Here is a 12,918-nt window from a genome sequence, read left to right as displayed (position 1 = left end):
TTCAGGATGAACATTAGTCAGGACTATCAACTAGTCCTGCAGCTTTGACCTCAGTCTCGGGACGCTGCCCTTAGCCTTGTCAAAGTTAGCTTGCCTGGCAGTTAATACAGCCTTGCCAGACTCTCAGCTTCGTTCTGGCTCAGTAACTCTTGAACGAGGCGTGCAGTTCTGCCCCTCTCCTCACCCTGGCCCCTGTGGCTCAAAACGATTATGGTAACACTGTGAAAGGTTCAGAGAAAGTGGCAAGTACAACCAGCCATGGAGTATGTGCAGGACAGAGGAGCAGAGTCAGAACCTTCAGCCTGGAAAAGAGACCGTTAAAGGGCAGTTCTGACAGTAACATCATAAATAACACAGAGAAGGGGATTAGGGAACAATTATTTTCTGTCTGCCACATGCTGCTTTCATTTCCCCTCTCATCCTTGCACTGTAACGGTAAACAAATTAACAAATTAAGGAAGTGGTTCTCCACACAAAGTGCAATGAAGCCGTGGAAGTCCTTTCAACAGGGGGGACTGCTCACTAGACAGGCTCATGACAGAAGCGACACAGATGCCACCTCTGCCTCTGGAATTACGTACTTCACAAATCGAGGCTGAGCAAGTATTCTGGAAAAGCACCGCCACGTGTTTGCTCTGATCTTTCGCTCTTTCCTAGGCGTGTGCCCCTTGATTCCGTTAGGGACGTAATCTGGGACTAAATGGCTCTGTGCGCTCACACGTGTGAGATGCGAGACCCCACGCATTAACGGGATGCGCACGACAGCGCAGCGATACGCATGGCAGCCCACGATAAAGGAGGATCGGGTCAGACACAGGGCTGCCGCGAGGGCGGGGGGCTGCAGAGCAGGGGCACCCAAGCCCCGCTTATCCCCCTCCTCGCTCGCCGCTGCGCCGCTCCGACGGCTGCGTGGGGCCCGGCCGCCCCGCGGATCCCGCGCGCTACGCCTGCTGCGGGGGCTCCGGCGGCGGCGCCGCGAACACGCCGCTCTCGCTGGGCCGAGAGGCCGCACGCAGACACGGGCGCCGGTTCCTCGAGGGCTCCGCAAAGCGGCGCGCAGAGCCACGGCCGGGCCCGGGCCGCCCGGCGGAAGGCAACTCGCGCTCCTCCAGCGAGCCGCTCCGCTCCCGCCCGCTGCGCTCGGGCAGCCCGTCGGGGAACGCGGCGGCGGCAGGACGCGCCCCGAGGGAAGCGCCGGGCTGCGGGGGCCCAGGCCGCCCGCGCCGCGGGCTGCGCTGAGCTGCGCGGGCAGCGGGAGGGGCCGCGGAGCCCCGCGGGGCCCCCGCCACGGCCCCTCCCAACATGGCGCCAGGCGACGGTCTGGCACTGCTCCCCCCCCCCCATAACTCTATGGCGACGGGAGGCCCCTCTTGCCCGGCAGCGGAAGCGCGGTGCCCGGAAGCCGGGGCAGCGGCAAGAGGCGGAAGGGAGCGTGGCGGCCGCTCACAGGTGCGGTTACCACGGCGACCCGCGCTGGAGGGGCCGGTGCTGTGGCGCGAGGCGGCGGTGGGGGGGGGGGGGGAGCTCGAGGAGGGGCCGGGAGCCGTTGGGCGCGCGGGAGCCGTTGGGCGCGCGGCGGGGCGGGGGGAGGGGCCGGGGGCCGGTGCCCGGTGGCGGGCGCCGTGACAGCTCCGCCTGCCCGCGGCCCGTCGGCGCGCGGCGGGAGCCGCAGCTCGGGAGCCGCCGCGGAGCGCGGGGTCTCTGAGGCGGGGGCAGCATCCTGCGCCCGAGCGGGACTGTCCGCCACAGCCGTGGCAGCGGGGCCGTGCCGGGCTCTGCGGAGCGGCTGCCTGGCCTTTTCCGTTAAGTCCCCGGCATCTCGGCTTTACCTTTTCTTGTGAGCCGTCTGTACCTTTGAGGGCGGCTGCGGTGTCTGCTGTCAGCCGGTTACTGCACTTCGCAGCAGCAGCGGCGCTGTGCTACGTGTGAGGTCCCTGTGGATGCCATCTGGGCGTTGACTAGTAGCTAAAAAATTATTTCTGATCAGCTCTTTCAGTAGGTGACTTTGGACTAATCAGTTGAACACTATGCTTTAGTTTCAATATCTGCGGTACGGAGACATGATCTCCACGTTTAAAAATGTTTACAGAAGCTATCATGACACTATGGTAATCTTTACAATGAATAACTGTTCCAAATACTAGATGCGGATAGTTACCATATGTTATTTTCTGGTCTTGGCCCTGGGAGTCTCTTTCCACGCAGCAGGACCTCTTCAGCTCACCTTTCCCTGGAGCGGAGTGGTGTTATCCACTCGTTACTGGGCAGACTCTATAGTACGTGACGAAGTTCAGTGCCCTCACGATATGGCAGGGCTTATAAGTGTGGAATGATTTATTTCCTCCTCTAAGATAGGATACGCAAATCTTCCGAAGGTAACTGTCTCTTAAACTAATTTACTGGAGGAAAAAAATAAGGAGTAAAAATATTTAAAAAGCAAATCAAGCTTGAAAAATCCACTTTAGTGTCTTAATTCATATCCTTTTTTTTGTTTTGTTATCCTGCACAGAACACAGTCAGACATCCTTAAGTCATTTATGTTCATTCCTATGTCTCTTACGTCTTCTGTTCTCCATGGTGCATTTCTATTTTTCTTTAAGATACCGGTCTTTGTTTTATGGTCATATTATTCAGGGTGTATAGATGTTGCTAATATCCAGGCTTTCAGTCAACTAAAATAATTAAGATACCGTCTTAAAAGCACTCATCTGAAGATCCGAGTGTTGCATGTCTATGTGAGAGATGCCTCCTCCATATCTGTCAGCTGCCTGTCGCAGGCTCCAGCATGTGCTCATTAGATGGGATACGGTGTCCTTTTTTGTATATTATCTAGAACAAGCCCTTTGTTACAGTCGTTCACAGAATAGGAAGTCAGGCCTGTGGGTCTTAAAGAACAGCACAGGACTTTTAATCATAAGAATGCAGTAGAAGATATTTATTTACATGTTCCAAACTACTGTGTAAAATTTGCAACGGATAAGAAGGACCCAATCCTAGAAGGAATTGCAAATCTTGTCTTTGTTGCGTTTGGAAGTCAAGGTCTTGCTCCACAAATACTGACTGGGCTTCCTCCTCTGCAAACACTGTGTTATAGCTGTAGCTCTTCAGTGTCATGTGATGCCATCTGGTCCACTTCCCAGGTGTGCTGCAGCATAAAACAAGTCTAGCAAGCAGCTGAGCAAGAGGTTTTTCATCTATTATAATGGAGTATTTGTATTCTTATTCTGAAAGAAAGATGCTGAGATACAGAAAGAGCAATGGGTGAGTGATTGCTTGTGAACTGACAGCTGGAATAGTGTAATTTTTAAAGTGAGTAGGGTGAGGTTGTCTTATTTTATATCTCTATTTATGTACACGTAGAACTATAGCTACGGATATATAATATATACAAAGACTATTTTTACATAGAACCATGAATGAAAGGCACAAGTTAGGTCCTTACAGGTTATCAGTTGTGATATACTTGGAATTTGAATGGTTTTTTTTGTTTGGTTGGTTTTTAGTTGGGGGAAAAATGGAAAATGAGTGACCCAGAAAAATAAAGACTAAGAAGTGAGAGAGTGCCTGTGTGTGTATTTGGGTGTGGAGTAAATATATTCTAGTCAATGAGGAAAAACATTTGAGTTTTTGAAGAATGAAACAGAAAGCTAACAGAAGGATTCATGTGTTTGCTAAGCTTAAGAGTTAGGCAGGGAAATTCCACTTAGCTGCATTGTGGTGAAGAGGTCAGAGGAAATTTAGACATGAAAGTACAAGTGAAGGGTAAAGAAGAAATGGCATTATTTTTTTGGTCCATTTCTCACAGTGAGTTGTGTCATTTAAGTCTGTCTTCATTCATCCCTTGGCCTTCGTTTTTCAGCTTCTAGAGTTGGTGGTATGTAGCGCATCCAAGAAATGCTTGTTTCTTCATTCCCCAGTGAGGAAGTGTGCTGTACCCAGTGGAACCTAACGGGCTGACTAGGGAACCTTAGCCTTGCCTCCTCCTCCTGACGCTGGTTAGTACCTCAGCTGATATATCTGTGCAAATACAAAGTATCACTTTAACTGTCCTCAAACAAATAGTTAGTAGGTTGGTCTTCCACCTAATTTGAAATATGAACTGTTTGTAACTTCCCTTCCAAGCAGTACGTGATGTGGGAGTCCAAGCAGCTGAAACAAGTTTATTTGAAAGAATAAATATACAGGAAACTGGAATTGGTTTAGATTGACTGCAGCTCAGGAGTTTGATCTTAAAATTCTTGTCTGTTTTTGTGTGCTCATAGTCCCTCCTGGGCTTAAAAATTAAAAATACTGTGATGATCTCATTGATTTAGTGCATAAACTAGGCCACCGAGTCTTGAATATGCCATAATGTATTTGGATATGTGAGATTCTATATTTATAAAAAGAGACAATGTGAGACTAACATTTTTTTCCTCCATCTTTTTTAGGCTTTTTCTATAAAATGGGAATACTTATTGCAATCCTTGGAATCTGGATCAGCTCATCACTTGCCAAAGGAGATTCTAAGGCTGTGACAACATCTCTAACTACAAAGTGGTCTTCATCTCCTTTATTACTTGAAACAAGGTAAGTGTGCTATTATTTTCATTCACAAATCAGAATGCACTTAAAGGATAAAATAATAAAGTCTCTCTGTGGCTAAAAACTATGAGTTGTTTTAGTGCATCCTACAAGGTTATTATGTGGCATGTATCAACTGATTGTAAACATTAATGTGTGGTGTCTATCTCTTTGTCCAGTTTGCAGTAGAGACTTTTTTCTTGTTTCTTGTGACACAGACCTCTTCTTGTGTTTCCGTGGCTACGTAATGACCATTCTTTTGCATACTAGCCTTTGAGCAGTGTGTTCCCACTTTAAAACAGGTTTCCCAGAGAGGTTGTGGAGACTCCATCCTTGGAAATATTCAAAAGCCATCTGGACAGGGTCCTGGGCAACCTGCTCTAAGTGAACCTGCTTGAACAGGGAGGTGGGACTAGATGATCTCCAAAGGTCCCTTCTGACCTCAACTGTTCTGTGATTCTGTGGTTAGAAAAATCCCATTTGCTCCTACTCAAGTATCTTTATACTGTTCACAACTGTGGCTTCAGGCAGCTGCTGCATTTAGGGCAGCCCGTTTGTATTTGCCTCCCATCAGGTTGCTCTTAACCACCTAGGCATGAGCAACAGCGATTCTCTACCTGTCTGAGCAGATAAGATTTTGTAGGTAAGACAGTGAATTAATGCTGACTGCATTCATGCTGATATGCATGAATACATGATCTACTATAAATAAAAAGTTAGTGATCACCTTAAGTGTGTCACATGTATCAGACCAGCATTTTGAGACCCTTAAAAATTAAGAAAGGAATATACAGATACTTATTTTGTCCGTGTGAAATAAAAAATGTATTATTCAGTTTCTGGTGCTTTAGATTCTGGTTGTTACTAACTTATTAGCAGTAAGAATGTTTAGTTGAATGTGATTATTGCTCTGCTTGGAGAGATGGGATGAATATATTAAAAGAGATTGTAGCTGTTCTTTTTTCGTTTGGTAAATTCTTTCATTGTGTATTTAAATGGTTAAAAAAAAAATCTGTAAGAAGTATTTTTTGCCTCATGAGGTTTTACATCATAGCACTGGATACAGAGGTCTGTCATGTTCTTGTAGGTTTCCGTAGTAAAAGATTTTTGACTTCGTTGGTGGCTGTGAATTTTGATATATATCTGTTGCTTGCATAGGTTTAGCTCAGTTAAGTTTGAGTTTAACTTTGTTCATGTGAGTAGTGCATTATTATCTAAAATTAAGTGTGTTGTTAAGAGTTGCGCAAGTGAGCCTGGGGAAAATGTTTTCTATGCTATTAAAGACTTCTTGATTTAAAAAACAAAAACCAGGTGCCATTAAAGCTAGGGAAATAAATTGTCATGCTAAAATGTGTAAAAACAAACCCAGTTCTCTCAATTTATACTGCAATTTGTCCATAAAATAATGTTTTGAATATAAAGTTTGTGTAAACAGTTACAGGGAAGCTGTGGGTGATTCCGCGCACAAAGTTCAATCTGTTTGCTTTTCATTGCCAGTCTACTTAGCGCTTTAGGAGTCCCTGTAATTTCATTTCCCAGTATATTGATTTGGGAATGTCTTTGTAAAATCTGACTTCCATGTTTTTTTTGTTTGTTTTTGTATTATTTAAGGATGTTGACATATATGGAATTCTTCCTATGTTATCACAGATGTCAGATGTATTTCCAGATTGGGTGATGTGAAAATAGTTGAACATTGAGTTTCATTCAAATGGGCATGGCTTTGGGTGATAGGGCAGGTGTGTCCTCAGTGAAATTACTTTTCTATAACCTTCTCTATAGAAACTGAAATTTGAAGACTGAAAAATCTTCAAGCAGGGAAAAAATGCAATGCTCAGGTGATAATGCCAGGATTTAAAAACTTTGAGAATGTGAGGCATATGCTGGGAAAAAGCTTAGAGGAACTTGCAGGAAAAGGAAGCTCACCCTAGGAGACTGAGAAATCAGAAGCAGGAAGCAAACAGTCCAAAATAATGTTTCAAACGCTTGATATGTAACCTAACCATTATTTTCCAAGACTCTGGCAGGATTGTTCACCTGGGATGAACTGCAAAACGATATGGTACTGCAGTGCCAAGGCACCCCTGCTCTTTGATTTACTAAGCCTAGCACTGCAATTCCTACCAAGTTGTTCAAGATGTGTCAGATTAGTTCAAAATAGGTTGAAATGAGCACGCAAGCTACGGTCACAGTTAACAGGCTCCACATCTTGTCCTGTCGCTGTGCTGATTTTGTAGTCCAAATCATCCTTTAGCGTTGCCTGTAATAAGTTAAGACATGGTAAAGCATTTGCTCTTAGCAATGGTTAGAGAATTATTTTACTGTCTAACTCTGTATACATACAGTCATATATTTAATGTATGGTGATTTACAACTTTGTGATGTGAAGCTGTGAATTTGCTCAATTAAAAAAAAAAAAGAAAAAAGAAAATGAAAACTATAGTTTGTTACAACAAAGTAAACAAAAATGTTGCATGTTTCTCATAAAAAGTAGCTAGTGAAGAAATAACTTGGAGAGAAGAGAAGAGCTCCCAAAATGTACATGGTTATGTTCTGGTGCTCTTTACTTTGAGAGCTTGATAGGTGCTTCACAAGCTGCTTTCACGTAGTAGGTGTTTGTCCTGGCCTGCAACTATTGTTTTGTTTGATATTTTAGCTTTCCTGGTCTGCTTAGTCTAGTAACATTTGTTTTCTGATATGGGTAAGCAGATGGTAGGAGCTAACTTTCTGTAAAGCTTTATGAATATAAAAATTGTAATTTGAGAGAAACTTCATAGATCTAGCTATCTCCTCTCTTTTTATTCAGTGAATTTTTATCAGAAGAAGGTCAAGAAAGATTCTGGAATTTTGTCGAAGCAAGTCAAAATATTAAATCATCTCAACATGATGGTAAGCTCTTGTAATCTTGGAGCAAAGACTGATAGTTGGCATGGTTGAAAAACACATCAAAGTGTTTTGTCTTGCATTGTATTAGTATTGTAAAAATCAACTGAGAACTAATTTCAGTAATGCTTTTATTGTGGAGTGCTCAAGGCTTTTGGATGTCCATTTGACAAAAGCTTTAGTGTATGAGCCTGCAATATGTTTTACTTGCCAGTTTGTGTTTCAGCATCAAGTATATAATACTGAAAATGCTTTTTCTGTGTTCTGTTTCTAAACTGAAATTAAATGGGAGCTCTTTACTGTCTCCTTCCTCCTCAAGTTCCTTGGATGCTGGTCCCAAGTCTGTGTTTGCATCCTCAAGGACATATTTAGGGTATCCACGTACTCATATGGATCTCCACTGAAGTTGACTCTGATCCATCTCTGGAGTTGGGCTCTAATGAAAATGGAGGAGGAAGGGTCAAGTACATATTTACAATTAATGATATGGGTTTCTGTTAGTATAAATCACAGATATGATGAAAAGCCCCTCTTTAATGAGAACATAGTATTGAAAGATAACTGCCTGTGCTCGGACTTCACAGGTAGCGATTACTCCTCTTACCACGAAATGCTGAAAGTAGCCTGCCAGAATCTGTCGCCTTTGCAGCAGAATTTGTTGAAGTTTTCCTTATCGTTACGTTCTTACTCTGCAACAGTTCAAGCTTTTCAACAGGTTAGTACAGCACAGTGGAAATCCTCAAATGATTTGCAGAATGTTACATAAGACCGAGGAATGAGGTAGCTGTGTCAGAAGAATACAAATTTTTAAATACTCGGTTTTCCCAAGGAATAGGATTGAACACATATGCTTTGTGTTTTTGCTGAACTAAGCAAATATTGCTCTGTTGGCACTTGTGGTGCGAGTGATATATCCACTATTTAGCTGTACTTCTTGAAGATCATAATGCATGAATATATAGCTCTAGTGGTTAGAATCCCCAACTAGAAGTTCACTGAACTTTGCATTCCTTTTCAAACCTAGCATATCATATACTTCATTGCAAGTTGTCTCACATTACAATGTGCTTTATTTGAGTACTATTAGAAGACATCTTCCTTTTTTAATCTTGAATCATGTTATCATTTACTGTTTAACAAATATAGAGTTTTCTGATGTGTAAGGCAAAAAAAAAAAAATCAGAAAACCCAAAAGCCAGAAGTCCCCTTTTTAAACCTGGAACAAATATTACAGTGCATAGTGATAGGCTGTAAAAAAATATTCATTAAAATTGGGGCTTAATTCTCAAGTCTATAATTTTGCCTTGCATTTAAATTATGCAGTAAACAGGAAGAAGTACTAGTTTAGAATTTATGAAATCCAAGTAGGAGACCAATATTATTGTATTGCTGTAGAGTTATATTAGTACTAGTTTTATTTGTTCTGAGGGAAAACATTCAACCTTCTTTATTACAAATATTTTAATTCAGATAGCAGCAGATGAACCCCCACCAAAGGGCTGTATCCTCTTCTTTGCTGTGCATGGAGAGAAGACGTGTGAATTTGACTCTCTTGGAAAACTTTTACAGACAGCTTCAAAAAGGTATCTGTTTAATTTTCTATTGTTGGATTAGCTCCTAAAATTTAATCTAGCTAGATTTACTGCTGTAAAGAGATTTTAATAAACTGCTAGTTTCTACATTCTTCAGTTCCAATTTATACTGCTCCTTTCTTAGACAGGAGTGGCAGTCTTTTATTTCTTATTAATCCAGATTGCAATGATTTTTTTCTTATCCCTTGCACTCTGATATTTTGTCAGGAAGAGGGAGGCTTTGAAAGTGCATGGAAAAGTTGGAAGCAATTTGTTGAATGATAGTGGTAATTATGAGAAACATATAAAGCCTTTAGTGTAGGGAGAATGGAAAGATTTGGGCTGCATATTAAAATGTTAGTTAATATAAGAGAGATCATTTTATGAATGATTTGAAGCATGCATAGTATTTTTCCTATATAATTTTTCTCAAAGTTAACAAAGGGAACACTATTAATATACAACATATTTCAGTTTCACATTTCTTCAAAATACATGTTAATCTTTTGAACTTCTTATTGCAAGTTTATTATTAAGACCAGAATGAGATCTTAAAAAACCCCAAAACCTCTATAATTAGACTTGAAGGGTTTTTTTTGTTTGTTTGTTTTTAATAAAGCCTGTAAGCTGCTTTAATTGATGAGGCTAAAAACAAGTACTGTTCCTTACAAGAGAAATAACAGACCTTGAGTGTAACTTTTAGTAACAAAAAGAAACTGTAAAATATAATACCTCTTAAAAAATACTTAAATTTTTAGTTTTCTTTCCAAGTAATCTTGGCAGTTTTATTTTTGTAAACATAAAGGTTTTCTTCCCTGTGTGCATGCAGGCTTGTGGCATCAGTAGCTCATATGCTCATGTGCATAGCTCATGCATATTCTGCTGACTCATTGGGAATATATGAACATTTCATTGTATTTTAGACAAGATTTAAAAACAGAAGTTGAAAATAGCCTTCTCATTCACTTTGTTTGTAGCCTAAGCCCTGGTTCAAGGTGACCTTGAAATTGAGTGTCTGGAACATTTGCTGTGTTAGCCTTTTTTTTTTTTTTTTTTTTAAATATATAGAACCTCCGTTTCAATTAAAAAAAGAGTTAATTGAAAATATAAGGCAAGTGGGTGCTTGTTAGATAAGGATGATAGGTGCTATTTTGAATCTAAAACTTGTTTCACTTTCATAATTACATTTTTAATAAGGCTTTATCAGCCTGTATCAAGTGCTGCCAACCTTGATAATAAGCAGAGAATAGCTCGATGCTTGTATTCAGTGAAGACAAAAACAGTGATTAAACAAGACAAAAAGAAATTTTGCATCTCGCCTTGAGTGAGGAAACAGTATGAACCACAGTGTGGTAATCTTCAATGTTTACTCTTAGGCCAAAGCCATTTTTGTTTAAAGGGGATCACAGGTACCCAGTTTCAAACCCCGAAAGTCCTGTCGTCATACTTTATGCCGAGATTGGCTCAGAGGAGTTCTACAGATTCCACAAGCTGCTTGTTGTAAAGGCCGAGGCAGGAGAAATCACTTACGTCCTCAGGCACTATGTTGCTGTAAGTATATTTGTTCTGTGTTACATGAGTATTTGACATAGAAAGAGTTATTAGCCAGGATTTAAAAAGAAAAAGGGCCTAAGTTTGATTTCTTTATATTTACATTTATGTAATGTGCTGCTGCTTGAGCTCTATTCAGAATTACTCAGTTTATTTTCTTATTGTGTGTAGCTGAGGATTTTAGAGTATTCACAATCTCCTGATTGTTTAAATGAGAGGGTTGTTGGATTTTACAAATTCAGAGTCAAACTCCACATAAATTACAGAGTTTTACCTAAGAAAATATTGCTCCACTTATATTTGATTATAGGAAACAGATACCACCTAACTCCCATTTATATATTCAGCTCTCTCCACAGTCAGGCCACTTAAATTACCTGAATATGAATAGCAGAGATTAACCTTAGGTCCCACTTTCAAATGAAAGACATTGTTTCTGTAGGGATTTCATTACAGAACCACTCACCAGTCCTCCTGTAATTTGTCCCTGTTTTCATCTCTCTCCCTCAAATTGCCCATAACCACTGGATTGATGTTTATGTTTTAAGAGCTCTGTGAAATTAGTTATTTGACTTTCTTCCCGAATATCGCATTAATGTTGCTAAAACCTGCAAATGTAGCAGCTAGTAGCCAGACTTGAATGAGAAAAAGCATCAGTTGCTTCACCTCTAGTAACATTTGCACCTTTGATAAAACAAGGTCATACATTGCATACACTGCTTTCCTTTTAATTGTTTTTCAATTTTGGAAAGAGTACTTGCAATCAGAATTAAGTATACTATGCAACAGATCTTGATACAGTTATATGACTGGTATGTACTTCAAAACACTTCTATCAAGGGACCTTGCAGTATCTTTGATTTCTGAACTTCAAAAAGCTTAGTTGAAACCCAATAGCAAATAAATTTATTATGGTACATTAGTGCAGAATCACTCACTGTATTTCTGTTTCTCACTTACGCGTTACCAGCTATGTTTGAAATATGTACCAGCTTGAGATACCTTAGCTTTGGGGGAAATGGCAACTTTTAATTTGTACATCAAAACAAAGAGTGGCAATATTGTAATGTTTGCTTTTTTGTTACAGAATCCCAGTAAAGAAAAAGTCTACCTCTCTGGGTATGGAGTGGAACTGGCCATTAAGAGTACAGAGTATAAGGCCAAGGATGACACCCAGGTGAAAGGTGAATTCTTATTTTAACTACTTTAATGTAAACCCCTTAATTTTATAAAGGTAATCTTACATTTCTTCTGATACGAATGGCTGCTTGCCTGAATAGCAGATATTCTTCTTTCTTCTGATCTGAAATCATCAAAATCATTGTCTTCTCTTCCTTTCTCTGTTCGGATTGTGTCCTTTATGAAGTGTATTTTTACCACAGTACTTTTCTCCTGTATTTGTAAAATGCTGGGCACAATGGGCTCATAACTCTCGGCTAGATCTTAGTAATGGCACTGCTAATGCAACTAACTTTTTAATCAGTTAACTAGATCTTCTGCAGGTGTAAAGCAATTCTTCTACCTTAATTTCCCTTATCCATTCTCAGAGCAGAATGTGTTTCCTTGTCCTGTTCTTGGGGAAAAGAGAATTTAGAATGATGTGTGGTTTTGTGCTTTTACCGCTATCTTTAGAGCACCAATCTCCATTTTGCAAACTGTCATACACCTCGTATAACTATTCTAGAAGGGAAATTTGTGTGTTTATTAAAAAACCCTATAATTAAAACTTATAATTCTGGGGAAAATCTGTTATTTGTAAACTTGTGAAGTTTTACACCAAAATTGATGCAGTGATCTGGAATGCTTTACAGAATTGACAAACTATACTTGAATTGCTATGAGCTGCTAATTGCTCATAGATTTTAACCTGCAATTAAGGGTATCATTCTTATTCAAATCCTGTCTGATTGGGTGCTCACTCTTTTGTTCATGCCTGTGCTTGTTCTAGCTGTGTCTCTGCCTTTTTAGAAGCAAGCACTCTTCTAAAAGAACAGGACATTTAGTTAGACTTGAACATAAAACATTTGGAGTGGAGCTGGCTTGCATCCACCTGGCTAGGAGATGGTGTGACTATCTGCATCGTCTTTTACACAGATTTCTTTGTGTTGATTAAGCTCAGAATTGGAATTTATTTATTCAGATACTTTTTTTTTATCCTGTATTTTGGGGGGTAAAATCAGGATTATGCTCATGATTGAAGTTTAGCACCTACCCTACAAAGCTGCTATGTCCTGAAAGCTTCTAGGCCCTAGTGAATTCCTCTGCAGTGCCTAGGTACCTCTGAGATTTCCACTCACCTCTGAGACTTTCCTTCTAAACAATATAACTTGGTTTTCTTTCAGCTGTTACT

The 12,918-nt window shown here is 40.8% G+C and overlaps 1 protein-coding gene across 3 annotated transcripts in view; it reads left to right on the top strand.

Moving 5' to 3' along the window:
* Positions 1–3,267: 3,267 nt before the first annotated feature.
* The window catches only part of UGGT1 (UDP-glucose glycoprotein glucosyltransferase 1), a 47,281-nt gene continuing 37,630 nt past the window's right edge, over positions 3,268–12,918 (top strand). For 2 of the 3 annotated variants that reach the window (XM_067301981.1, XM_067301980.1), the window contains exons 1-7: positions 3,268–3,995; positions 4,431–4,569; positions 7,370–7,452; positions 8,031–8,161; positions 8,917–9,029; positions 10,394–10,568; positions 11,656–11,752. In XM_067301981.1, coding sequence (XP_067158082.1) covers positions 4,445–4,569; positions 7,370–7,452; positions 8,031–8,161; positions 8,917–9,029; positions 10,394–10,568; positions 11,656–11,752 — 724 coding nt within the window. In that variant the 5' untranslated portion in view covers positions 3,268–3,995; positions 4,431–4,444. Of the gene's footprint in view, positions 3,996–4,173; positions 4,570–7,369; positions 7,453–8,030; positions 8,162–8,916; positions 9,030–10,393; positions 10,569–11,655; positions 11,753–12,918 lie in introns of those variants that run through there. The other variant, XM_013942663.2, reaches the window with a different exon arrangement.

The sequence above is a fragment of the Apteryx mantelli genome, chromosome 9 (genome assembly GCF_036417845.1).
Source record: "Apteryx mantelli isolate bAptMan1 chromosome 9, bAptMan1.hap1, whole genome shotgun sequence".
NCBI lineage: Eukaryota > Metazoa > Chordata > Aves > Apterygiformes > Apterygidae > Apteryx > Apteryx mantelli.
This window is presented reverse-complemented; position numbering and strand designations above follow the sequence as displayed.